The 27,465-nt window shown below is 43.8% G+C and overlaps 1 protein-coding gene across 7 annotated transcripts in view; it reads left to right on the plus strand.

Moving 5' to 3' along the window:
* Positions 1-27,465, plus strand: part of PHKA2 (phosphorylase kinase regulatory subunit alpha 2) — an 83,354-nt gene that overhangs the window by 21,279 nt on the left and 34,610 nt on the right. For all 7 annotated transcript variants that reach the window (XM_072817564.1, XM_072817563.1, XM_072817560.1 and 4 more), the window contains 12 exons: positions 5,237-5,395; positions 8,224-8,271; positions 9,197-9,365; positions 11,406-11,488; positions 14,426-14,506; positions 15,622-15,720; positions 17,689-17,835; positions 19,361-19,414; positions 20,021-20,143; positions 23,377-23,472; positions 25,156-25,263; positions 27,104-27,182. In XM_072817564.1, coding sequence (XP_072673665.1) covers positions 5,237-5,395; positions 8,224-8,271; positions 9,197-9,365; positions 11,406-11,488; positions 14,426-14,506; positions 15,622-15,720; positions 17,689-17,835; positions 19,361-19,414; positions 20,021-20,143; positions 23,377-23,472; positions 25,156-25,263; positions 27,104-27,182 — 1,246 coding nt within the window. The remainder of the gene's footprint in view (positions 1-5,236; positions 5,396-8,223; positions 8,272-9,196; positions 9,366-11,405; positions 11,489-14,425; positions 14,507-15,621; positions 15,721-17,688; positions 17,836-19,360; positions 19,415-20,020; positions 20,144-23,376; positions 23,473-25,155; positions 25,264-27,103; positions 27,183-27,465) is intronic.

Below are 27,465 nucleotides of genomic sequence, written 5' to 3' on the forward strand. Positions count from 1 at the left end.
CTTAACCTCTTATTAGGTACAGACACATTTAGGCTTGTTATGTCTTCATCACGAGCTGACCCTATTGTTTTTATAACCATCCTCTATATCCCTGTTAATATTCTTTGCTATGAAGTCTAATTTGTCTGATTAATATCTTTATTCCTTTTTCCTCTTACTCCATCCCAAAGAATAGGAATTTCATTTTATATAATACCATTTTATAAGCCAAAAAGCAAAATACAGGTGGTTCATTACCATATTAATCTCAGATTGCTTCACATTCACTTATGGGTGGCTGTGAGGGTGGAGGTCCCAGCCCACCACAGCTAGCAGGTGAGATCATCATGGCAGTATAATTGTTCACAATTATTTACATAATAATTGTTTTATATAATTGTTCACATAATAGTTATTCACAGTTATTTGCTTTTCATCCTTAGGAGGACGATTTCACATTTCTACCTTGTTGAACTCAGAAATGGCTGTGAGGCTTGCTTTCACAGATGAGATAAGAGAAGATGTAATGTGTCAGTTGTGGCTAGCAGCCTGAAGAGGCAGTTCATGGTTTGCTGTGTTTCTTGTCCTTTGCTATGAGATGAGCAGGGTTGTGGGTATAGGCTGTTTTAGTAGCCTGGTTCCTAGAGGAAGGACAACACAGAGCAGAACCACAGGCTACCAAGGATGGACACGAGGCATGGAGGAGAAATGAATATTCATTGTTATAAGCCACCAAGATTTTAGTGTTGTCTGTTACCACAGCACAGAGGCCCAGGCTTGGGCCTTATTCATTCTAGGCCTTTCTCTCATAAACAAGAGCCAAAAAAGGGCACTTTCTCTAAATTAGAAGTGAAGAAGTGGTAGAGAAGGTAAGATGGGCTGACAAATGACTAAACCTGAATGACAAAAATGCCCAGCTCTTGGCTCCTTGCCCTCCGTGAGACACAATTTATGTTGGGTTCATTTGTCTCAGGCCTCTTCTAGAGTTTTAAGGATGTCATTGTCGGTTCCCTTGCAGCAGGGGTGCTGAGTTCTCTGGCTCAGGCCTGTGCCATCTCTTCTAATACCACACTGGAACACTACCATTGACTCCTCGTGGCTCTCCTAGTAGCTCTGTTGTCTGCATTTGGCCCCATCCTCTTCCTTCACGGCCCATACCTGTCACCTCAGGAAATGGTTGTTGAGAGGTAGTGATGCTTATTACAGAATTTGTCACTCATTTTTTCAGGTGAAGTACACAGAGAGTTTAGTAAAATAAACAGAAAGGGAAGATTTATTTGAGCAAAATTCTGGGCTAAAGAAAGGGAGAGATAAAGACCTGGAGGTGGAGAGGGTATAGAGGGTTTTTGTCTCAAACATATCAATGGAATAAATATATCCACAGCAGTATTTACTATAAAAATAAAAGAAAGCACCAGGTTTTTTTTTTCTTCCCCTAACAAAACTAATGATGGTTACATTAAGGTAACTTGTAGATTCTTCCCCTAACCACTGTCTCCATCTGAGTTCCTAAAATAATTATATGAAAAAGTAACGTGAATAAAATCTGTTCAAATAGGTTGATAATATAGTTAGCAATTATTGAGCTAATTTGTACTAGACATAGTCCAAAATGCTTGATATGAATTTACTCATATAATTCTCACAAACAACCCTATGAGGTCTAGGTACTGTTCTAATCCCCATAAGATAGATGGAGATGCGGAAGTAATTTGTCCAAGGTCAGCTGGATTGTGGTAGAACTTTTTACACAGGCAGTTTGTTTCCAGAACCTGTGTTCCTAAATACAATACACTGAAGGTTATGTGTGAGTATTGATAGAATTAAATTATATCTTTGAAAGATTAGAAAGCAGCATATAATTAAAATGATCATATCTGAGGCCATAGGCTTAGCCTAAACAGATCTACTCACTTTGCTCCTGTTGACTGCAGTTTGCCTGTTTCTCTTTAGCTTGTAACATCGCATCAGCTTCAGCTACAAAGGCCTTTTGTTCCCCCTTCATTTAGATAGCTAGTGCAAGTAAAAGACCCCAGAGATCTATAGAGATGGACTGATGGGTGGGCCACAGAAGCCGGTGAGTGAGAATGTGGGGGGTACAGCATAAGCCGCCTCCAAGTAGGGGAGTCACACAAAGGCAAACCCACTGGCTCAGCCTTAGGGGAAGGGACAGCAGAACGGCCATCACAGCAGAGTGTCTCCCAGTCTGTACTCATTTCAGTTATTATGAATTACATCAAAATAGAACCTCCCACATCTTACAACACAACACATTATTTTTTATAGACTTAAAGAGAGAAGCACATCTTAGCTAGGGCTGCCATAACAAATACCACAGACTGGGTTCCTAAACAACAGAAATTTATTTCTTACAGTTCTGGAGGCTGGGAAGTGCGAAATCAGGCTGCCAGCATGATCAGGTCCTGGTGAGTGCCCTCTTCCAGCTTGTAGACAGCCAGCTTCTTGTTGCAACCTCACATGACAGAGTGCAAGCTAACATTCTGGCCTCCTCTTAAAAGGACACTAGGCCCCCTTCATGAGGGCTCTACCCTCATGACCTAATTGCCTCCCAAAGGCCCCACCTTCAAATAGCATCACATTGAATTAGATTTCAACATATGACTATGGGAGAGATGGGGTGCCCAGGTAGCCCAGTTGGTTAAGTGTCTGACTCTTGATCTCAGCTCACGTCTTGATATCAGGGTCCTGAGTTCAAGCCTTGCATTCATTCAAGCCCAGCATGGAGCTTACTTAAAATGAATGAATGAATGCATATGAGGAGACACAGACATTCAGTCCATAACAGTAAGTATTCCTTTCACTGAGTGCAGTAGCACCCCAAGTTAACATGGTTTGAGTATGCACATTTGAATGTGGGGATCTCCAAAATACCCAGACTGTGTCTCTGTAGTGGAACAAGGAGTTCAGACATTCTAGCTCTGTGTGGGGATAAACTGATCTGCTTCAACAGTCAAAGAAGTTAACTTGCAGTTAACAGGACAGTGAGATTTCATAATCCAAACCACACTTGGCACTATGTGTAAGTTGTCACTGCTGTGTCATTGGAAGGCTGTTTTTCTCAGTGGGCTCATGGTTGATGGGTACACCAGAAAGGAGCTGATTTCTTTCCCTGGATCTCCTGATGGTTTGCTGTCCTGGGATTAGCCACCTGGCCTCAGAATAGTTTGAGTTGCTCATGTTATATGTTGTTGGTGCATACTGATATTCTTAAAAATTCTAATCATCCAGTGTTGGAATAAGACTCGTACCTTCACTCAGCCGTTTCTAGACTTCAGTTCCAGACTTTAAAATGATTGATTTGTAATTGTTAGCTATGGAACAGTGTCAAAATACAAAATACTGTTGCCCCTGAGGGCAGTATCAGTTGAGTTTTAGATGTTTTTGGAGAGGGCATAGGTTTGTTGAAGGAGAAAGCCAAATATTTAATTCCTTATGTGGGACCATTTGAAACTATGCCAAAGTATTTTGGCCTAATATCCATGGTAGGGTCACTTTGAAAGTATACAACTGGATGGATCAGTCAGTTAGGTACCTGCCTGTGGTCAGGTCATGATCCCAGGGTCCTGGGATCGAGTCCCACTTCAGGCTCCCTGCTCGGTAGGGAGTCTGCTTCTCCCTCTCCCTCTGCCCCTGCTCATGATCTCTCTCTCTCTCAAATAAATAAAATCTGATTTAAAAAAAAAAAAGTACCCCCACTTTTTTCATGAGCTTTCTTGTAAATAATTTAATACCCCTTTGAATAACTTTAAGCTGGGAAGTTTCTATATTTAATTAGATGTATTTTATTAGATACATATTTCTTTGCATATTTTCAGGAAAAGTCAACAAGGCTTTATCTTTATGTGACTCTTTTTTTACCCTACCTATTTTATTTCTAGGCACAGAGTTCATTGGCACCGGCTTTTGAAAAAATATAGCTTCTTTGAGATATAATTTACTTATCATATAATTCATCTATTTAAAGTAAATAATGTAATGATTTTTAGTATATTCACAGAGTTGTGCATCATCACCATGGTCCATTGGAACAATTGGATCACCCCTAGAAAGGAAGAAACCTGTTAACAATCACTCGTTCCCCACTTCCTCCCATCTTCCCCTGAACCCAGCTCTAGACAACCACTAATCTACCTTCTATCTCTACAGATTTGCCTATTCTGGACATTATAAAGAAATGGAATCATGCAATATGAAGTCCTCTGTGACCAGCTTTTTTTTTTTTTTTTTTACTTAGCATCGTGTTTGCAAGGTTCATGAATGCTATAGCATATAGTATTAGTATTTCTTTCCTTTTTATTGCTGAGTAATATTTCATGGTTTGTATAGACCACATTTTGTTCATTCATCAATTGATGAGCATTTGGGTTGTTTCCACTTTTGGGTCATTATGAATAATGCTGTTAGGAATATTGTATATATTTTTTGTTTGTGAAGATCTGGCTTTTTAGTGACTCAGCTGCCCTTTTAAATATCATAGCTACATAGGACCCCCTGATGTCCTCTTGCGTAGTGCCTCCTTTTTGGGCTCATGAAGCATCTGGGTTCACAGACAAGGCAGTGGAGGCCCAGTTAGGGTAGGCGACTTCCCCTGGCACATAGAGCTAGGCTGGTGGAGTGGGACCCTATATCCAGGTCTCCCTCCCAGGTTCAGCACTTCACCAACTGGTATGGAAACATGAAAGCAGAAGAAGACCTAAAGCTTTCAGTACACAGATTTATAAGAGTTGTGGGATACCGAGTGGCTCAGTGGTTGAACATCTCTGCCTTTGGTCCAGGTCGCGTGATCCCGGAGTTCTGGGATCGAGTCCCACATTGAGCTCCCTGCAGGGAGCCTGCTTCTCCCTCTGCCTATGTCTCTGCCTCTCTCTGTGTCTCTCATGAAAAAATAAATAAAACCTTAAAAAAATTTTTAAGAGTTGTGTAGACTTTGTTGTTTCTTCTGTTTGTCATAGCACGATCTGGTTTGAAAGCAAAAGAATAAAACATCAGAGTCAGAAGGTTCCTTAGAGACTTTCTAGTCTAACTAATATTTATGTTATACAGATGAGGAAATCAAAGCCCAGAAAAGTGATGTCCCTTCTCACCCGTGGTCATGCGGTTGGTGGCAGAGCAAGGAGTAGAACTTGTGTGTCTACTCCTTACCTCAGCCCTCATTGGGCCCTCTTAGGGTGAGCATTCATTTGCCAAGAGCTGGGTGAGGGTGGTGCTGAGTCATTTTATGTCTCTTCTCTAATAGAATCCTGTCACAGGGCTGCTGTCGGCCAGTCATGAGCAGAAGGATGCTTGGGTACGGGATAACATCTATAGCATTCTGGCTGTGTGGGGCCTGGGCATGGCCTACCGCAAGAACGCCGACCGTGATGAAGACAAGGCCAAAGCCTACGAGCTGGAGCAGGTAATGCTGACTGGCAGCTATGTCTTGGCTGCTCAGCACCTTTTCCTTGAACTGAAAAGCCTACAAGGAAGTAGCTGTGCAGAAGAGTTGGGTGTAGGCATCACCTCCATTTCTGCTATAAAATATTTTAGGGAGGCCCTTAGGTGTTCTCAACCTCTCCTTGGTCGTTTTGAGATTTGTTTCCCTCCTTAAAAAAACAAAAATCACTATTCTGAAAGGGAAAAGAGAGCATCCAAATTTGTAACTAGCTACATTTCTTTCACACATGCTCTGTCAATTTTATATATACTTATATACAAAATGTCATTATAAACTAATATGATTGTTTTTAAGGAGTCAGCACACCAGAAATATACATTCCGAAGTGTAGTAGTCTGGAGTAGTCATGTTGAAAGGGTATTTAACCAAACAGTATTGCTACTGCTTAAAACATTTTTGGAATTTCCCTTAGAAATTCCTTTCTAGTTTGAACCATTCCAAAGCAGTCTTATTAATTTATAGTCACCCTTTAATTTTGAACCACATTGGTGTTGTCCAATATTCATGCCTATGTTCCTGTACAGCACAATGAAGTCCTTTTACTGATTTCCAAAATCAGAAATCAACATGTTCACCAAAGCAAAGATTTGCTATCATTGAATATGTAAGAAAATAATCTGCCCTTGAGCATAGGAGGTATTTTCAGAGCATTTTGAGTGATAGCTTTGAAGTAGGAAGCATTGACATATAGCAGTGTACTTCTCTTAGCATGAGAGCCTTTGGGATTTATCTTTGATTCACGTGTTCCTCGTTGGCCCTCACAGCCAGCAGATTATCAGGTTCAGGGAGAGTTCTTATTGCCCAATCAGTGCTTGTTACAGCAACCAAAGTGGGCAGGCGTGGCAGGCAGCCTTAACGGCGATAGGGAAACTAACAGAGGAAGCCTGTCTGTGGGAGCAAGGGAAGGACGGTTTGGATTTGACTAGATATGCTGAGTGTAAGGTGATGAAATCACCAAGTCTTGGAGGTAAGGCAAGAGGTAGTTTTAAAATACGTTTGCAGCAAGCACTGAATGCTCTTCCAAGAAGTTGGATGATTATTACATAAGTGAATCATTCTTTAGCAGTATAGTAATTTAGTTTGGGTGTTCACCAAACTCCCCATCCTCCTTTGAGACAAAATCAAAGTAAAGCTTGCCTGTCTACACATGCCCTCGCATGCACACACCCTGTACCTCTCCTCTCTAAGCGTTTTCTGATGTAGGCTAGAGTTGACTAGATTTGTTGTGCTATGAATGACAGTAGTGAGGCACAAACAGGCCACGTTGTTGTGTTGAGTGTTGTTAATAACTAAAGAGAGACATTTCCCTTGATTATGGAGGATAACATGGGATCTTCCAATGATCCTTAACAGGGCTGCTGTTTCATTTGGGGCATAGGAAGTAGTGTTATTCATTGTGTGAGACTGTCCTGTGCATTGCAGGACACTTAGGCTTCTTGGTCTCTATTCACTAAATGCTGGTAGTACCCACCTTCATCATATCATCATAGTGACAATAAGAATGCCTCCAGCCCCACATTTCCAGATGTTCCTCCACCTCTGGGGTATGAGAATGTCACCTCCAGTTGGGAACCACCGTGCTTCTGCATATTGGAAATAACTTTATTCAAGGGGAAGTCGGTTGACAAATATTTGTGCTATCCACTATAGGATATGTTAATTATAACGATGTTTGTTATACCTTATTAGGAGGTAACGTTTTCTGCCTCCAAAGAGTCTATGACATAAAGTGAGATGGTATTCTAGAATCCTAGGATTTTAGAGGCAGAAGGATCTGGAGGATGATTCATTCCAGACTTCTCTCTGGTAATGAACTTTCGTGGCCTTTCACTACATTGCTCCCCTGCAGACCGTGCACATTCTACAAGAGAGGAGATGCTCATGGTCCTGGGTGGGAACTTCTTTCAACTGGGCTACTTCAACCTACAAAATAATTCCATTCTGCAGCTACTTGTGAATTAGTTTTTATTTTTTTATTTTTATATTTTTTTATCATGTTTTCAATAGGACAGCTTAAGACCAGTCTTTTGATAGGTCTGAATTGTGGAAGAAGTGGGAGGCAACATAATGTATTGACAGTGTGGGCTCTGTTCTCTATCCCCTGCCCACTGGGAGACTTCAGCAACATTGCATCATCTCTCAGCCTCAGGTTCCTCATCTATAAAGCAGGGTAACAATCACATCTGCCTCATAAGGTTGTTTCAGGAATTAGACAGAATCCAGGTCAAGTGTTTTGTACAGCGCCTGGAGAGACAGTCTGATTTTCACAGTACTGTTATTGTTCATAATTATAATGATAATAGTTGATGGCAATACATATTAAGAAACCCTGGCAGCTACTTGCATTTTGTAAGAACTTTACTCAATAGTCCAGTGATGGTGTCACAGATGGCCTTTTTGGCAAAGCATCATTACTTTGGGGCAGGCATGGTGGGCTTAATTCATCTTTGGCATAACAAAAATAAGAATTGTGATATCAGAATTAAGCATCAGGGTACTAGGCTTACAAAATTGTCTTGTTAAAATACCAGTGAGGAGTCCCTGGGTTTCAGAACTGGAGGTGCCATCTAGTGCAACCCCTTTATTCGAGAGAAGTCACTGCATCAAGATTTTCTTTCTTCGCAATGGAGCGGAGATAATCTAAACATTCAGAATACTTGTGTATGCTCAGGGTGTGCCTTCTCAGAGAAGACGCCAGACAGCCCTGGCTTATGGACCATGTGGTGAGGAGGTTGTTTTCCTGGAGCAGGGAAGCTGGCTTTGTCACCAATCCCACTTTATTTCCACAGAATGTGGTGAAACTGATGCGGGGTCTTCTCCAGTGCATGATGAGACAGGTAGGTGGAAAATAACAAATGTATTTTCAGGTCATCTGAGTGGGCATTCTGTCACTTTTGTGGTGACAATGAACATTCCTAAAACGTTTTGAGCTTTTCTTAAGTGGAAGAGAAGTTGAAAATACTTTGCTTGCTTTGTCCTTTAAAATCATCTTCAATAATCTTATACTATAGAATTGCAGACTCAAAGGACTCTGTTTCTCAGAATCTCCTTTAAAGAGTTACTTGTGTAAAAGGAGAGCATGCACTTTTTTTTAAGTGGGGAAGAAATCCTTGTTCTTAAAAGCCACTCCCAGACAGCCATATAGTATTGTTTCTTCTGTTGAGTGTATAAAAGGGTTTCTTTTCATTTGAGTTGAAAATGCTTAAGTTTTTACAAGTCAGCATTATTATTTACTGGTATTTTCAGTGAGGAGTAAATAAAGTAATACACTGAGCTCGTACTGTGTACAGAATATCATACTAGGATCTGCACAGATTCCACGATGAATGATACTGTCCCTACTCTTCATCTGCATGTTCCTGGTTAGCCTTCAAAGACCTAGTTGCTCTTTTCCTTTTGACATAAGGAAATGAGAAGCAGAAGTTGAAACAGGCCCTCTTTCTTCCCCTTTCTTTCACTGAGTACCTTCCATGTGTCACAGCTCATGCGGGGTATATGCAGACAAGGAAACCCTTTGGCCTGACCCCTCGCCCTGCAGAGCTTGTTGAAATCCTGCTGGGCTGGGACATCCCTGGTGTGGGCAGGAAGAGTCCCCCACACGGCCCCTGTGTGTGGTGCTCATGGTGAACACGTACTGCCTTCCATCGCTCTGCCTCCCAGAGGTAGCAGATGAGAGGTCCAGACCCAAGCGATGGACCCTGGGTGTGGCTTCTGCCAGCCCTGAACCCCATAACTGTGGAGCCGGCTTGCTCTCTCCCTCAGGTGGATAAAGTAGAGAAGTTCAAGCATACTCAGAGTACCAGAGACAGCTTGCACGCCAAGTACAACACTGCCACCTGCAGCACCGTGGTAGGTGACGACCAGTGGGGCCACCTCCAGGTGGATGCCACCTCCCTCTTCCTCCTGTTCCTGGCCCAGATGACTGCCTCTGGTGAGCCAGGGCCCTTGGGGCCCCTTGTACAAGGAGTGTCGATCCAGGAGGGGATGGGGAGGGGCAGGCATTGATCCAAATTCAAAATAAGTTATTTCTGTAAAGCAAAAGCATGCATTTTTATAATATTGTGTACGTTGATTCTGTGACTTGCCGACAGCGAACCTTTTGAGGACCTAGAGGACAAAGGTCCGTTGAGCCAGCTCTGTCAGCCTTTCTCTGTTGACCCCAAAGCTGGCCCTGCCACTTCCCCCTTTCCTCTCATACCCCCTTCTAGACACACTTTCATTTACCCGAATTATATACAATGTAATTTCTAGAAGTTGGCAGTCTGCCCAGAGTTGTCAGTAGGTCCATAGCCTCCATGCTGGGAGTACTCCCCGACTGTGAGCACCATTCCGCAGCCCAAGCTGTCGGCTTCCATGGCAGCTTGGACACTGGGCCTCCTGAGCTCCAGACTGCTGTATATCTCTGCTAACCAAATGGTGTCTCACATGATGCAGTCGACTGCGATGGCCCCCAGGGGTTAGGTCACTTAGCTGCTCTGTCTCAGACTTCTTATCCCCAGTTCAGTAACCTGGCCTTCTGAGTTAGAGGCTTCCCATGTATTTCAGACTGAAAAGGTGAAACTCTAAAGGCAGCAGAAATCCGAAAATAATACTGTTACAGTTTTATGAATAAACCAAGCATTTATAAAAATACTTTTTGGTTATGAAAATTAATATGAGCCCACTGTAAATAGCCTGGAAGATATAACAAAATACAAAGAAAAAAAATCTCCCTGCCAATTTGCATTTGAATGTCTCTCCTCTAAATTATTTTTTTTCTATTTGTCATCTTGTTTGCATAATAGTAGTCTTTATTATTTAGCATTATAGCCTAAGAGTTTACCCCATGATCTTACAAGCTCTTCATAAACATAATTTCAGTGACTTTATCAATGGATATACCATAAACTATTACCTTATTCTTTTTTCCCCTAGTAAACTAATGTTGCAATACCAAATTTTTTTTTAAGATTTATTTTTTTGAGAGAGAGTGTGGCAGGGATGGCAGAGGGAGAGGTAGAGAGAATCCTCAAGCAGACTTCCTGAGTGCAGAGCCTGAGACGGGGCTCAATCCCAGGACCCCGAGACTATGACCCGAGCCAAAATCGAGACTGCCGCTTAACTGACTGAGGCACCCAGGCACTGCCCTATAATACCAATTTTGACCCCATCTCTCCTTGCTTCCTTCTGTTAGATATCCTTCAGAGGCTACTTATATATATTACCAAATTGTTTTCAGAACAGTTTGCTAGTTAAACTACCCCCATTGGGGCAGCCCAGGTGGCTCAGCGGTTTAGCGCCGCCTTCAGCCCAGGGCATGATCCTGGAGACCTGGGATCGAGTCCCACGTTGGGCTCCCAGCATGGAGCCTGCTTCTCTCTCTCTCTCTCTCTCTCTCTCTCTCTCTCTCTCAAATAAATAAATAAAATCTTAAAAAAAAAACTACCCCCATTGATGTAAGAGTTCGTATCTTACCATATTCCTACCAGCTTCAAAAATTCACACTTTATTTTATTTTTTTTAAAGATTTTATTTATTTATTCATGATAGAGAGACAGACAGACAGAGGCAGAGACACAGGCAGAGGGAGAAGCAGGCTCCATGCAGGGAGCCCGATGTGGGACTCGATCCCGGGTCTCCAGAATCACGCCCTGGGCCTAAGGCAGTGCTAAACTGCTGAGCCACCCAGGCTGCCCCAAAATTCATACTTTAAAAGGCCCCACACCTCTTTCAGTCTTTTCTACCCATAGACACACCCTCCTTCCTTCCTTCCTTTCTCTTTCTGAGATTAGACATTATCTGTTTCAATTTACTTCAGACTTCATTTTTGATGCCCTAGTAAGAAAAATGAAAATGGGGGCGGGGGAAGAAAAATGAAAAAGGGGGTACAAGAATTTCTTTCCTACTGTGATATTTGTAATTTGTGATTGGCAGCACACACATTTCTCTTCACAACAGAACTCTAACTTCATTATCTGTTTCTCTTTACTAGGTTTACGTATCATTTTTACCCTTGATGAGGTGGCCTTCATACAGAATCTTGTTTTTTACATAGAAGCCGCATATAAAGTCGCTGTAAGTATCAACCCTGGTAGTTTTTCAGGTGTCTCAGGTAAGAAGAATAAAAATCATACAGTTCTTGGACAGCTAGACTGATCGGGGCCAATCAGGTTAGCCAGATTAGAGCTCTAAGATTGTCGTCTAGGCACACAATGTGCATGCATGTTTGTCCTGGGACCCACTTGGGGAGTTGATGTCTTTGGAATGCACCACATGCTGCTTGAATCCATTATGCTCATTTTATTTATTGATTGATTGTATATTTTTTATTGAAGTTTGATTTGCCAACATAAACTATAATACCCAGTGCTCATCCTGTCAAGTGCCCGTCAGTGCCCGTCACCCAGTCACCCCATCCCCCCACCCACCTCCCTTTCCACTACCCATTGTTCGTTTTCTTTTAAGATTTTATTTATTTATTTATTTATTTATTTATTTATTTATTTATTTATTTATTTATGAGAGATACACACAGAGAGAGAGATAGAGAGAGGCAGAGACACAGGCAGAGGGAGAAGCAGGCTCCATGCAGGGAGCCCAATGTGGGACTCCATCCCGAGTTTCCAGGATCACACCCCGAGCTGAAGGTGGCGCTAAACCCCTGAGCCACCTGGGCTGCCCCCTTTGTTCGTTTTAAAAGAGACCCTAACCTGTCCTGTAGCAGGTCCTCAGCTGGCCTGAATCAGGGTGAAGGGCAGCAGCAGCAGCTTGTCAGTAGGAGCTGCAGTGCCATGGGCATCACTGCAGGTGGCCCATAGGCAGAGGGGCCAGAGCCGGATAGGTGCCCAGGCCAGGTGTGGGCAGGTGTAAACGTGTGTAAATGTCTAATCTTAGAATCCCAGCAGACTTTTGTCTGATATGGAAAGTGGAGCCTCATCCACTTCTTAGAGAACAGAGAACCTGTGCAAAGCTAACTGTTAATTAAGGGCAGAAAAGAAAGAGGAGAGTTTGATTTAAAAAGAAAGAAAGAGGGATCCCTGGGTGGCTCAGCGGTTTGGTGCCTGCCCTTGGCCCAGGGCGTGATCCTGGAGTCCCACGATCGAGTCCCACGTCGGGCCCCTGCCTACTTCTCCCTCTGCCTGTGTCTCTGCCTCTCTCTCTCTCTCTCTTTCTCTGTATGTGTGTGTGTGTGTGTGTGTGTGTGTGTGTGTGTGTCATGAAGAAATAAAATCAGAAAGAAGAAAAAGAAAGAAAGAAAGAAAGAAAGAAAGAAAGAAAGAAAGAAAGAAAGAAAGAAAGAAAGAAAAGGAAAGAAAGAAGTCACTATGGTCTTAAAGCAAGGGTCAGCAAACATTTTCTGTAAAGGGCCAGACAGTAAATATTTTCAGTTTTTCAGCCCCTGCAGTCCCTTTTGCTTCTAGGCAACTCTGCCCTTGTCGCAGAAAGGCATGACACGGGAGCATGTGAGCATGGCTATGTCCCAGATAGACCTTATTTACAAACATAGGTGGCAGACTAGGTTTGGTCCAAGGGCTACTTGGGTCTAAAGAGGTGATTCTCATCGAAGGGCAGTCTTCCCTTCCCAGGGAACATTTGGCAACGTCTGGAGACATTTTTGCTTGTCACCCTGGGGAGGGAGCTGCTGGCATCTAGCGCGTGATGGTAAAGGATTCTGCTGAACATCCCGCGGTGCACAGGACAGCCCCACAGCAAAGAGTGACCTGGCTCAAAATGCCAGGAGTACCGAGGTCTAAAAAAGACAGAGGAGTCTTTGTGGAAAGGGTGGGACTTTAGTTGGACCTTTGCAGGATGAGCAGACAGTGCGGCATAGCATGAGCAGTCCTGGGCAGGAATGGGCTCTGAGTGTGCGAGGGGTCCCTGGGGAGCAGGGGTGGGGTGCAGAGGGAAGGAGTAGACTTAGCCTGAAAATGGACTGTTGTAGAGTAGCAGAAAACAAAGTTGGATTGTGGGCGTGCAGGGGGTGGAGGCATGATACCGGAGGTGTGGCTGGCCCAAGAGAGCTGATGTGTGCCACTGGGGAATAAGCACTTTGTCATTTTAGATTCTTGCACAAGGGAGCAAGCTGATGAGAGCGGTTTTTGAGGATGAGTCACTTGGCTCCAGGGTTGGAGTAAGAATGGGTTGGAATGTGGAAAGGCCCAGATGTGAAGAGCACTGAAGAAAGGAGTCCTGGGGCTCAGCTGGAGAGAGTCTAAAGCCACTTGGGTGGGCCTCAGTCTAAATTTGTACATTTTGGAATGTTCATCTTTGCAGATAAATAATAAACACTGATATTTTGGCACCGGTCCTGTTCTTGTTGGCTTGTAATTTTTCAGTGCTGCTCTGTAGCATTATTTCAAAACAGCATCCAGTGCTTGTCTTTCTTAAGAGAAGATATGAATTATACAAGTTAGGTATGCATGTATCACATTCTCTGTATGGATGGAGTGTTCTGAGCCAGTTCACATGAATCGGTTTTAAAAGACCAAGAGAGTTCACTATTCTGTGCCTCACTTTTGATTTTGGCCTCTGTTACTTACTCAGCATTTTCCTCCAAGAAGTGACACTAGGAATAGGTATTAAATTATTTTAAATGGTTTGGTTGGCTTCACCTGGTTATAATGCATTTGTTTAAGTTTCTTTATCTTAGAATATAATAGAAGTTCAAAAGGATTTGCTAAGTAGAAGGGGCAGCATTTCATTTGATTTGAAGATAAAAATTTTGTTCTCTACAAATCAAGAGTTTCTTACAAATTGATAACTTTTAGAAATAAGAAAATTGAGAGTGTTTTTGCATGCATTTTTGTTTCACTTGAGTTTTTACTTGCAAAATTCTGCACAGAGGTCAAGTGAAGTGAAATTGAGGACAAGAGCACAGCCAGAGTATGTAAAGCCATGAATTCGGCAACCTTTGAGAAGAGATACTCATGTTTCATTGTGCCATGGTAACATAAAGGGATTATTTTTCCATAGCACCTTCCCTGCTCTGCTCACTCCCATCTTCTTCTGCAGGATTATGGAATGTGGGAACGAGGAGACAAGACTAATCAGGGCATTCCAGAACTGAATGCGAGCTCTGTAGGAATGGCCAAGGTGACACTCTGGACCTGTTTGTTCTTCCTTCTTTGCATTTCTACTGCTTTGATTTGGTTGCCATCTTTAGGGGTTTGGGTTTAATCTGATTAGCATATTTTTCAAAAGTCAACTGCAAGTATGAAATTTGAGTGGCACATATACCCCAGCTGACTGAGATGATAGGTAAAGAATGTGGGTTTCCTACCCTGAAATGTGCCTATGCCAGAAATTCAGGGCCCTCCTTCCTCATCATCCATTATTATCACCCACAGGTCTCAGCTCTTGCTGTTGTCTAAGCATCTGGATGTGTGATGTCCAGTCTTCTTTTCTGGGTCATAAAGAAGGCTGAAGAATATGACTGCTTTGTAGGGCAGGGCTTACAAGTTCAAAAGTCTATGGAGTCAGGTCAGGCAAGTAACATAATAAACAAGTGAAACTGGCCAGATAGAAAAATACTGAGGGGTCCTGGGGACACTGGGAACTTTCTCTAAAGGTATTCCCGTTTAAAATCATTTTTTAAATTTCTTCAGGCCACCTGTGTTTCTTCAGAGCACCTGTGTTCTGTGGGGCAGATTCTGTCTGCCAGCCACCAGTTTACAGCTCTCACCCTAGACATTTAACATGCCTCCCTCATGCTCAAGATGAAAGTATATACTTGGAGAGAATAAAGACTCTAGAACTAGAATTTTCAAAGCAACAAGAAATATGTTCTTTAAGGTCAACTGACCAAAAACATACTTCATATTAAAAGAAATAACTTTCTGAAGTGGCAGACATGCTAATGTTAGAATTGACACAAATAGGTGAAAGAAAAGCTGTCTGTGAATTTAGCGCTCTCTCCCAATGTTAGGAACTCATCAATATTTCATTTTATGGTCAAATAATAACCTCATTTGGGGAAATGTTTGTCTGTTTTTCTTGTTTCTGCAAAGAGCAGCAATATATAGGAAAAGCGTGATTCCACTGAAAATAAGGATAGGATATGTCTACAGGATATGTTAGCTGAATTTTAGAGATGTGTTTCATAACCTTTGGGAAAACATGCATGCTAGATTGCTTAATGAGAAAGGAGTACCGGATATGGGAGTGTATCTTTACTAGAGAGAAAAAGTGATTCATACCTGTGCTTGCAGGCAGCCCTTGAGGCAATTGATGAGCTGGACCTCTTCGGAGCCCATGGAGGACGCAAGTCAGTGATCCACGTCCTGCCTGATGATGTCGAACACTGTCAGGTAACAGCTCCAGCCTCTCACGGTCCAGACAGGAGGGAACAGGACTGATGGAGTAGAAGACCTGGGCTCCAGGTCACATTCCCCACCTTTTCTTCTTTCTTTCTTTCTTTTTTTTTTTTTAAGATTTTAATTTTAAGTAATCTCTACATCCAACATGGGGCTCAAACTCACAACCCTGAGATCAAGAGCTGCATGCTTTACCGACTGAGCCAGCCAAGTGCCCCACACTCCTCACCTTTCTAGCTTGGTGGTACTTGGCTTCTTTGAGCTTCAGTTTCCTCATCCATAAAATGGGCATACTGGCACCTTCCCCTCCTGTCATGCAGAGTGGTCGTAAGGATCAGAGTTCGTCAGAGCACTCTATAAGCTGAAAAGTGCTATGTAAACGTACAACATGATGGCGAGTCATAGCAACCTTGTTTTCCTGGAGGCAAAATCTTGTTTGGTTTTTGAGCATATAGGTGGTTTTCTCTTGAGTTTCTTTCATGATGCCACCAAATTGAATACTAGCAAGCAGTAGTTCACTCGAGGAGGGGAAGGGATGGGTAGGATGGATGGTGGAGGAGAGATGACGTGGGACAAATGACAAATTAGTAGAACCTACATGAAATAGAGGGCCGAGAAAGGAGTGATTTGTTGCAGATTAGGGGACTCCATTAAGCAGACAGTGGCTCACCCATTGCTGGTTAGTCAGTAAACTCTTACTTAGTGAGGGTCCACTGTCTGCCACATACTGTGCCAGGGTTGTGAGGGTGGTAAGAGCCATGTAAACTTGTTAGCAGAGAGCTTCTGGAGGGAGTGCCTGTTTCCAGGCAGAGAGCCTGAGGGAGATCAGCTAGTTAAAGAACTGGCCTTCGGGGTCAGTTCGCTTGAGAAAATGAAGCTTTATTCTGAAGCTGAAGGGCTGAAGGGCTGAAGGGCTCCCCCATCTTTACCTCCTTTCCCCGCATTAAATAGTCCCTAATGGAGAATCTGCTCTTTCTTGGGCTACAGTTGAATAGAGTCAAGCTGATTTGCATCTTACTAATGCGTAGTCCCTAGTGGAAACCATGTGAGCTCTGCTGCCAGCTGGGCCTGGCTTAGAATCCTCATTCTGTCACACAAGTCTGTGTCTGAGTCTCAGCCCTCATATGTGAACTAGACATAGTACCCAAATTCCTTCTTTATAAAACGGAAAAAAACATTTTTTAACATGACCAAATGGGATTTATTCTAGGAATACAAAATTGGTGTAACACCTGAAAATCAATTAACGTAGTACACCATGTTTATATGAAATTTACTCTGCTTGTGTTTGCAGGGCTCTAACCCCGTGTCTGCACAGATCCCAGTGTCTGCTCCCTTCCCTTCCCAGACTTAGCATTTCACCTTCCTTTAGTTTGCAGTGCCTAATCCTACTACCTTATAACTGAGGCCATATTACAGTGCCACTGAGTAACCCTAGTTCTAGGACTGCAGTGATTCTCCTTATTTACCATTTTGCCTGAGTGTTCGTGTGGTCTCTTGGATTTGACTCCTATACACGGGTTCTGGATCACCTAGTCACATTCCACAGGAACCAGACATTTCTCCACGCTAGCCCCATATAGGTATTCTTCTCTGTCTTTATCTTCACATCCAGGACACCCCGGCCTGCTGACATAGTAGTCCTTAGTTCCTCCCTTGCATGTCCGAAAGACACAGCAAAGTCAACAGAAGGCACCCAGGGGAGGGAGACCAGCAGCTCTCAGCATAGGCTCCAGGCAGTACTGTGCTCTCCCCAGCCCTCCCCTCTCCCACAAGGAATGGGAGTCTTTGGCTGACCAGGCGAGGTCCCCCAGCAGGGGCTGTAGTGGTAGGAGAAAGCTCAACTCAAAATCGGCAAACTCATTCAAATGTTCCTTTGGGCTGAGGTCATGGTCTCTAGATACCATGCAACTAACTATTCACACTTCCCAGGTTCAAGCCACCTCTTTGTTTTTCATTCAGTCTATTCTGTTCTCCATGCTGCCAAGAGCATCAACGTCTAAGGAGATTGACGCTGGACTTCTTTCCATTATCTCTTTCCCGGCCTTTGCAGTGGAAGATGTGAACCTCGTGAATTTGACCAAAAATGAAATTATTTCCAAGCTCCAGGTAAGCGTTCATCATGCTGGTGTCCTTTTGCCCTGTGTTAAGTGCCCCTTTCATGATGGTGTGGAGCAGCTCACCCAGGCCTTCATTCACCATGAGGTCAGTGGCTTGGTTTATTTAAGTGGATTGAGAGTGCAGTATCCACAGCCGAGTGTACAGGGGAGAAGATAGTCTCAGAGTGATCCAGTGCCGTAGTTCTTATTCCTGATAGCAGAGCTTGAACTCAAGCCAGCACCTCTAATCCCAATTTGTTCCCCTTCTATACTTCTAAAGCAGAGCTTCTTAACCTTTTAGAGATCACAGGCTTCTTTGAGAATCTCTTAAAAGCTATAAAGTCCCCACTAGAAAAAAATGCACATGTCCCAATATCCTCCAACTTTATACACAATTTCCGGGGACTTGGCAATCCAAAAGTTAAATCAAGCTTAGGAAAACCCCTGCTCTGAGGTGAAATGCAGGAACTGTGACACAATATGCCAAACTGAGAATGTTATTAAATAGCCCAGGCAACTGAATTTCTCAATAAAATGATCAAGAATGTAAATTTCCTTTAAAAAAATAAATAAGTTTCTTAAAGCCAAAAATCTTCATGGTGACGATCCTACTTAGATTCTGTAAAAAATGCTTTTAGCCCTTGGATACAAAAGAATTGAAGAGTCTCCAGCCATATCCCCAAAGAAGCTGTCTCACGGTTTAGTGGAGAAAAAGAAAGCTGTTTTAGGTTGTCCCAGTAGCCAGGGAGTCAGTGCAGGGAATGAAGTGTTTAAAGGGGAGTGGGTTCTAGGCTGGGCCTCCCCATGACTCCCAGAACACTGTGGGGCTGGCTGCTAGGGGCACGCTTGCCTCTGCAGCCAGCGTTAAAGGAGCCCCCGTGCGCTTAAGAAACTGGGGAATGGACACCCAACACTGCGATCCAGGGACTAGGGAGGTAGATCAAGAGCTCAGTGCCACTGCCCTTCTTTATGAACACCCAGGAAGCTGGAGAGGAACCCTGGAGCCTGCAGCAGGAAAGCCAGCAGCAAGAGCCCTGGGCCGGAAGAAGCCCCACCCATCCCCACCTGCCTCTGTCCCCACCCCCATACTTCTTTGTATCCAGAGCCTACTTGTGAGGAGTCTCCAATGTCCTTTAGGCTCTCCAATCTTTCAAGTAGAAGTAGCCCAATCAAGTACTTCAAGTAGAAGTATCTGCCTTGGTGGCTTCTCCACGCAGTGAGGATCCCTCTGCATCTTTGTGTGATACAGCCAATGAGAAGGAAGGGCTAGTCATTCTGTAAACTCTTAGTAATTACTCTCCCAGCCCTGGTACTCTAACGGAAAGTTTTGACTTTCCCTTCTTGGCACTGATCAAACCTGAATTTACTTGGCTTATTGCTTAAAGATAAGTTTTTGCATTGATAACAAAGAGTACTTGGTACACATTTCGTTACTGAAAGATTCATGGGAAGGGGGTGCAGGGCCAACATGAATCACAATAAAAAGACAAATTCTTCTCTTTCATCAATTGCACTTTTTTCTTTATCATCTTTAGGGACGTTATGGATGCTGTCGCTTCCTTCGAGATGGCTATAAAACCCCAAGAGAGGTTGTATTTAAATATTGTTTCTTATGATTCCGTAACTGCTTCATATTTAAATCACCACTGTGGTGTTCTCCCTTTCTTGATTATAAAATTACATGTTAGAATATTGGAAAGGGCAGTCTTAATTTTGGAGACAGCAAGGCTGGAGTTAGGCAGTAGAATAATATAATCTTCAGGAGGACAGCAGGCTGGTGGTTTAAAACCAGCCTGTAGACAAGGACAAACAGTTCTGTGGCTCACATGGTGTTTTAAAGAGGAACTGTGGCCTCCTTCTTGAGTTTCTTTGCCACAGTGACTGATATAGTAATTTAAATAAAACAGATAGTCTGCTGAGCACTGTTATAGGCAAATTGCTATTTATTTGTTCATGATATAGGAAGCTTAGTATAATAAACCACCAAGGAGTCTTGTGTACATTTCTGATTGACTTCTCTGAGATTTTACCACGGAAAACTACCAGAAATAGCATCTCCCCATTATAGCCGACTCCTAATCCTAGCAGCCACAGAGCTGTATTGAATCAGAAAGTGAATGAAACCCACTGAGGTACGGTGGTATTATATATGTAATCTGACATCACCTTTCAGAAGGTTTCCTGTTTGATTCCAGGACCCAAACCGATTGCATTATGATCCTGCTGAGCTCAAGCTCTTTGAAAACATTGAATGCGAATGGCCTGTGTTCTGGACGTATTTCATAATAGATGGAGTCTTCACTGGTGACGCTGTTCAGGTAAGAATGTGCTGGGTGCTGTGCTGATAATCAGCATTTTCATTCCATCGGTATGCTGAGTGTTATTAGAACGTAAGGTTACCTAAGAATTTAGGGCACTGTTTCAGTTATCTGTTGCTGCTTAACAAGCTTTCCTAAAATGTAGCAAATTAAAGTAACAAATATGTTATTTGTTCATGATTCTACAATTTGGGAAGGGCTCAACAGGGACAGGTTGTCTGTTTCACTTGGTGTCAGCTGGTTCACTGGGGCTGGAGGATCTACTTCTGAGGTGACCTCACTCACCTGGCTGGCAGCTTGATGCTGGCTGTTGGCTGGGAGCTGGGCTGGGCTCCTGACCCAGGCCTCACTTCTCCTCCATGTGGCTATCTTGGGCTTCTCACAGAATTGTAGTCTCTGACCAGTTAGGCTTTTTACAGGGTGGCGGTCTTACCCCGAAATGCAAAAGCAAAAGCAGCCGAGCTTTCTTAAGGCCTAGGCCAGAACTGGCAATGTCCCTCCTGTTGCATTCTGTTGTTTAAAGGGTCATGCCACATTCGAGGGGAGGGGACTGCACAAAGGCATGAGTACTGAGAAGTGAGGTTCATTGGGAACCACAGTCGACCACAAATAGGTTTATTTGTTCTGTTGTTTTTGTTTTTGTTTTTGTTTTTGTTTCAGACCAGCTAGCCTAAGCTTTTGCTGGCTTCAGCTCTAGTATAAGGGCATTCTCAGTTAACATCTTATTTAACGTAACAGCATTTTAATGGGTGTCCCAGCCTTCAGCCTCACTCCCTGCTGTTTCTCTATACTGTTGCCAGGGGCATCTTATTAAAAGACGAATTAGATTATGCTACTGCCTTACTTAAAAGCTTTGAAAGGCTCCTGCCTGCCTTGGGATGGAAGTACAAGCTCTTCTGTTTCACAGGGTCCCATAAAATCTGGCCCGATTTCTTATTGCTTCCTTAGTTCCTTGAGCTCTGTGATGTGAGTGCCCTGAAACCATATCAGTCCTTTGAACACGCCATGCTGTCTCCCTTGTTCTCAAGTGCCCAAGCCCTGCTTCTGACCCTCAGCTGCCTCTTTCTCCTTCACTTGATTCACTGTAAATGTCTCTTTTTTCAGAAGGCCTTCTCTGACCCTAACCACTGGATCGATGCCCCTTTTATACGTCCCACAGTGCTTACCACAATATGGCACCTATAGCTGTATTTAATCTCCTGCTTACCTGTCAGAGCACCCTGGTAGAGGTGGTCTCCATCCAGTTCATCCATATATTCCCTGTGCCTAGTACATAGTAAGTTCCCAGTAAAAATTTGTTCATGCAACATTCATTGTTCAAGACAGATTTCTTTAGCATTTGCCACTGTGCATACTTTGGTAAGTGGAACAGATCTATCCTCCTGAAGCTCATGTGAATGACTGACATAATCAAATGCTTCACTGTTTTCTTAACCTGTTCAGACCACATGTACTGGGGTGGGATGAGCAATCCAAGATTTATTTTGGTTTTGAAAGCTGGCTCTGCTCAGAAATTCTAAGTGGTTTCAGAAGTGGCTGTAGGGGCCAAGGGCAGGCTGTCCCAAGATGGGCCACTTTGGCATGAACATTGTTTTGAGTTAAAAGTAATTAAAACCAAAAAAAAAAAAAAAAAGTAATTAAAACCCAGGGAGGCCTGCGTGGCTCAGTGGTTGAGCATCTGCTTTTGACTCAGGTCATGATCCCGGAGTCCTGGGATCAAGTCCCTCGTCAGGCTGTCTGCAGGGAGCCTGCTTCTCCCTCTGCTTATGTCTCTGCCTCTATCTCCGTGTCTCTCATGAATAAATAAATAAAATCTTTTTTTAAAAAAAAAATCTTTTTTAAAAAACGTGATCAAAACTCAGCAGATTCAGGAAAAGCTCTTTACATCCCCCTCAACTACTTGTCTCTACTAGCAAGAAAGCTGCTGACACAGATTCCTCTTTATTTAAGAAAGTTATGTGTATCACAGGGCCACCTTTGTTTTCCAAAACATCTCCTCTCACCTTCTTGCAAATGATCTTCCTTCCCTTGTGTCCTCACACCACCACCCCTCTCCTGAGCTCAAGTAAGCCTCATGGTGCTTCACTATCTTTGGAATATCCCATCTGTGTCTTTGTGGATTTTCTGTACATATGTAACTAAATTTGATTTTCTCCTGTTCATCTGTCTCATGTCAATTTGATTCTTAGTGCCCCTGGAAGGGCAGAGAAAATTCTTCCTCCCCAACATGGTAGTAAGCTCGAAATGTTAATATTCCCCCATTGTTGATTCTTACTGTTATACTTTAGCAATGATCTTGGGTATTATGTTTTCTGTCTCTTTATTCTAGAACTGAAAGTTCTCAAAGGGATTGAGTTAGAATTTGAGTTATGATGAAACTTGACAATTATGAGAAACAAAAAAGCTGAGAAGACAAGAATGTGTTTAGGACCTTATTTTCTAGGTCTCACAGAATTTGCTGCTCTTATGCCTATTCTGTCTCTTTTCCACTTGCTGTCCAATGACATTTAAAAAACAATGCACCCCTGCAGATTTTGCTGTCCACAAATTTCATAAGAGAAGGAACCGAGATCTAGAAGGCCTTTGACTAGGCTTTCCAAAGATGAAATATGTTAAAACAGCTGGGTGGCTGGTAAAGGGCTTTCACCCTTTAGTCTGTTTCCTTTTCATACACAGAGGTTTTTTTTTTTTAAAATCACTGCCTTTTTCCTTGAATGGAAATGTTTACATCCACAGCTTTTATCATATCAAGTAGTGCATCATAAGAATCCTGGTACATGGTTCATAGTACGTACACTTCCTTTCCCTCACAGCGGGTTCCCTTCGCAAACATTTCCTGAGCAATAAATGCTTGATCAAGGGCCTTTTAAGTGGAAAACTAGTGGTAGGTAGAAGTGGGATGCCCTCCTTAAGGTCTGGCCTCCACTCCAAGAAGCTTATGTAGTCTAGCTGGTGAGACAGAATTTACATATGTGAGAAGCTAAGAGTGAAATATTGAAGTCGTGAGTTAAAGACCACACAGAAAAGGCCAGTGCATTCCCCTCCTTCTAACCTTTGCTGTCAGCAGGAGTCCCAGTCCCTCCTATACTCCCTACATGGAGGGCATTTGTGCATTTCTTGACCTGTGTCCTACTACTAATCTGTTGCCAAGAGAGGTGTTTTTCTGTGATGTACCTCCCATGACAGTATTAATGACGCCTCTCTCCTGCTGTGGGGTTGGGGCCATTCTCCAGGTCCAAGAATACCGAGAGGCCCTAGAGGGAATAGTAATCAGAGGCAAGAACGGGATCCACCTGGTGCCAGAACTGTACGCCATCCCGCCTAACAAGGTAACCAAGCCCTGCTTCTCTGGAATGAAGTGAGCTCATGCTTGGCCTTTTCGTATTTTGCACTCCCCTTTCAGACCTAACACTTTTTGTCCAGAAGTGGTTTCTAAAACACCAAGCTGGGTCCAGGGCACTCAGGGTTTGCAGTGCCAGCTCTGCCTCTGGGAGACTGCAGGCTAGTGGGGGGTGGAGGAGCTGGTCTGGGGGATGGAGGGTACACACACGGGTGGCACAGCAAAGGCCTTGTGTGTTAGAGGACCTGCAAGCACATAAGAAGGACTGGGACAGAGACAAGGAGACAGACCCCAATGCCTGCACAGGGAGGCAGGAGCTGGCACATGGGTCCGGGGAGGCTAGAGTCAAGCTGTCTCTTGATCCAGACACTTTGTCTGCCTTCTGTTCTTTGCATCAACTATTTCTCATTCTAGGTCTTCATGGTTTCTCTTAACACTACTTACATTTCCAATAGCCCTAACGTATAATCTGATTGTGAAAGCAGTCCCATACACTACAAAACATCCACGATTCTGTAGAAAAAAGAAAGTATTTCTCTCTCCTCTTACTACCCAAAGATAACCAAGCTTACTCAAAGATAACTCTGACATTTTAGAGATTCTCCTGCCACACTGTTAACCTATTTGATAATTTGATTACTGACATGTGTAATTCTGTTCAGTTTATGAGTTGAAGGTTTTCTTAATGTTTACTACTGCAGCAAGTTTTAACGATCTGTTAATAGCATCACTGATAAATCCACAAGCAGGGTATGACTCCCTCATGGTGTGATTTTCCCTTTTGGAGAAGAATCTCAATTGCTTTGTTTTCCAAAGGGAAAAAGTGGTCACTAACATTACCCCAGACCAACATTGTAATGACAAAAAACCCAAAGGTCAGGGGCACCTGGCCAGCTGAGTCAGTAGAGTACGTGACTCTTGATCTCAGGGTCATGAGCTTGAGCCCCATGAATGGGGGGTAGAGTTAACTTAAAAAAAAAAAATCCAAAGGTCAGCATGGAGTTTACAACAGAGAAAATTGCAGACTAACTTTTACAATGTGTAGCTAGCACTGTCCATCCAAAAAAGAACTGTAGCTTATTTTGATGAGTCAAAAGCCCCCAGTGGACCCAGCTTATTGAGTCCTTGATGGAAGATCAGTGATCTGCTAGTACAGCACTGTTTTCCTCAATAAATAGTGCCACCTTCTGGTAATTTCCTAGCATAGGCACACAATTTATGAGCCCCTGGGGAGAACAAGACTGGAGAAAGATGACTTAGCAGCAGGTAATGCACTGCTGTGGCTCTAGGGTGATGCTTTAGATCATTGTACCCATAATACAGACGAGGGTAAGCAGGAGCTATGAAACTTCCTGTTGCCCAGGGCTGTGCTCAAAGAAGGCAGGCCAGACTTCACGTGCCTGTGTCTGCCCTCTGCCGTCAGTGTGCCTATGGGAAGAGCGCTGGCCTGGAGCCACCCCTGAATCTGAGTTCCACTTCTGCTGCATTTAGCACGAGGCCCCCACACCAAGGCCTTGGCTCTTGGGCCACCCTGTCGCAGCTCTTGTACAGAATTGGCCTGGAGAATCGAATGAGTGGCATTTTGTAAATCCTCAGTGCACTCCCCAGTATGCGGTAACATTGGCCTTTTTATCCTCTGACATTCTGACTTGGGTGTCTTTCTTTTTGCCAGGTTGATGAAGAATATAAGAACCCCCACACAGTGGACAGAGTTCCTCTGGGGAAGCTGCCTCATCTGTGGGGCCAGTCCCTATACATCCTCAGCTCGCTGTTGGCAGAGGTAGGGGACTTGGGGACTTCACAGACTGGAAACCATCTGATCTGAGGTGTAGGGGACCCCAGAAGAGCATAGGGGCTCTCTGCCCCGTGTGGCTGTGAATGTCTTTGGCATCTCATAGTTTTAAAGTCGCCTGGACTGAGTCTGCTCTGAGGCTTGCCATCTGGGCTTGTGTGTCCATATTTACACTGGCCCACTTCAGAGTCAGCTACATGTCAAGCACTCCTATCACCTGCCCTGCCCTGACCCCCACCCCCATATTCCTGGTCTATGGTTAGAACTAGGTTGAGTTGATGGTCAGTAAGAGACTAGAAGCTTCCCAGTTGGGATCAGCACACATGTGAATGATAGAGGTTTGTGGAAGCTACTAAGTCAGCTTCCAGCCACCCCTGGCACAGTCCTGGCTGCAGGAAGCAGAGTGACTCTACAGTGCTCTCTACAGGAAGGGGCAGGGGCTGGCTTTTCTCCAGTGAATTTTGTGTCAGGTGTTCCCTTAGCCCATAACACCCTTACAGAGAAGGTCTACTATCTCTGACTCATTTCTTCCTGTTAAACATGTTCTTGCCCCCAGGCTTAAGTTTTCAAAATGCAAATGCTTTTGTGCCAGCTAAAAATGAATCTCGACCTCCCCGGTGGGGAGTGGAGGGAGTGATGGTGTAGATGATTTATGGCTGACGTTATCAGATGCGTTCATCTGTCCTCACAGGCTCCTGCCCAGCTGACTGCTCTGGGCCCCTGGGAAGAGGTGTGGATGAAAGAGTCTAGGAGAAGAGCTGGGAGCTCCAGCCTGTTATAGGCTGGCCCAGTCCTGTGTTTCCTCCCAAACTCTAGAAAAGGGTAGGGGAGAGGTTTGAGTAGTAGGTCCAGTCCAATACCACTTGGGTTGCCTGTGTATAAAGGAAGACAGAAAGTAAAGCTGTCACCGTGGAAGTGGGCATTAGGAGCTTCTGGGGCTGAAGTGGATTGGTGGTTTCCTGGCTGTGATTGCCTCCTCGATTTCATGGTCATGTCCTTGGGGGTGGGGACTGTCTCCTACCTCTGTCCTTCTTAGTAGGGAATACCACGTCTATCTCTTGGAAAGCTGGCTCTGCCTTTGACTAGCAACCTGACCTCATGAGCCAGCCTCAGTTTCCTCTTCTGTAAAGTAAAGAGGTTGGGCTTGATCATTTCTACTATACTTGCCAGCTCTGATCTCTGGGTCTGTGAGAGGAGGAACAAACAGCTCTGCTTCATTGCCTCTTCAATGGAAAGGCCTTCATGTAAGCCCAGCATTAGGTCAGATTCCTCCTCAGAACTCCCAGAGCACCTTGAGACCCTCCTGAAGACTCGGTCATTTATAGAAGATGTGAGGAGAGCCATATTGAAACAGCACTCTGTGCAAGCATGGAGGGGAGCTTTGTGTTTCAGGACAGTCAGCCCAGGACCAAGTCCCTTCTCTGCCACCTAGCTTAAGTGCATTACCTCGATCGCCCCACCCATAAAATGCTAGTCCTGGTGCCTCCCCATCAGGAGGCCTGAACATGACTGTGAGTGTATAGGGGCTTAGCCCGGGACTGGCGTGGAGTGAGGGCTCATGAGGTTTGAGTCACTGCTGTTCTTTCCAGTCGCCAAGATGGTGGCACGTTTGGCTAGTCCTGGAGAGCAAGGTGCCAGAGCACAATATGTTTATCAGTGGCTATCTAATGGTGTACTGTGTTTCAGAGAAGATAAGCAGTTCATTTGAAAAACATAAAAGAGTTAAAATACTGAATATTTTGAGCCCCCAGATATTTCATTTGCCCAGTTGGGTTTAAGGTGAGATTTCATTCAGTATTTTACAGTGTCACTATTCCTCTTTTCCTAGGGATTCCTCGCCACTGGGGAAATAGACCCCTTAAACAGAAGATTTTCCACTTCCGTCAAACCCGATGTTGTAGTACAAGGTTTGTGAGCATGTTTACTATTCATATTTAACTGGGTAAAGTCAATGTTTTTTGGGGTTTTTTTTAAGATTTTATTTACTCATGAGAGACACAGAGAGAGAGGCAGAGACACAGGTAGAGGGAGAAGCAGGCTCCCTGCGGGGAGCCCGATGCGGGACTAGATCCCAGGACCCTGGGATCACGACTTAAGCCAAAGGCAAACGCTCAGCCACTGAGCCACCCAGGTGCCCTGCAATGTTATTTTTAATGCAAAAGATTCCCTAGTTTCCTATTCTACTTTTTA

This window comes from Canis lupus, chromosome X (assembly GCF_048164855.1).
Source record: "Canis lupus baileyi chromosome X, mCanLup2.hap1, whole genome shotgun sequence".
Lineage (NCBI taxonomy): Eukaryota > Metazoa > Chordata > Mammalia > Carnivora > Canidae > Canis > Canis lupus.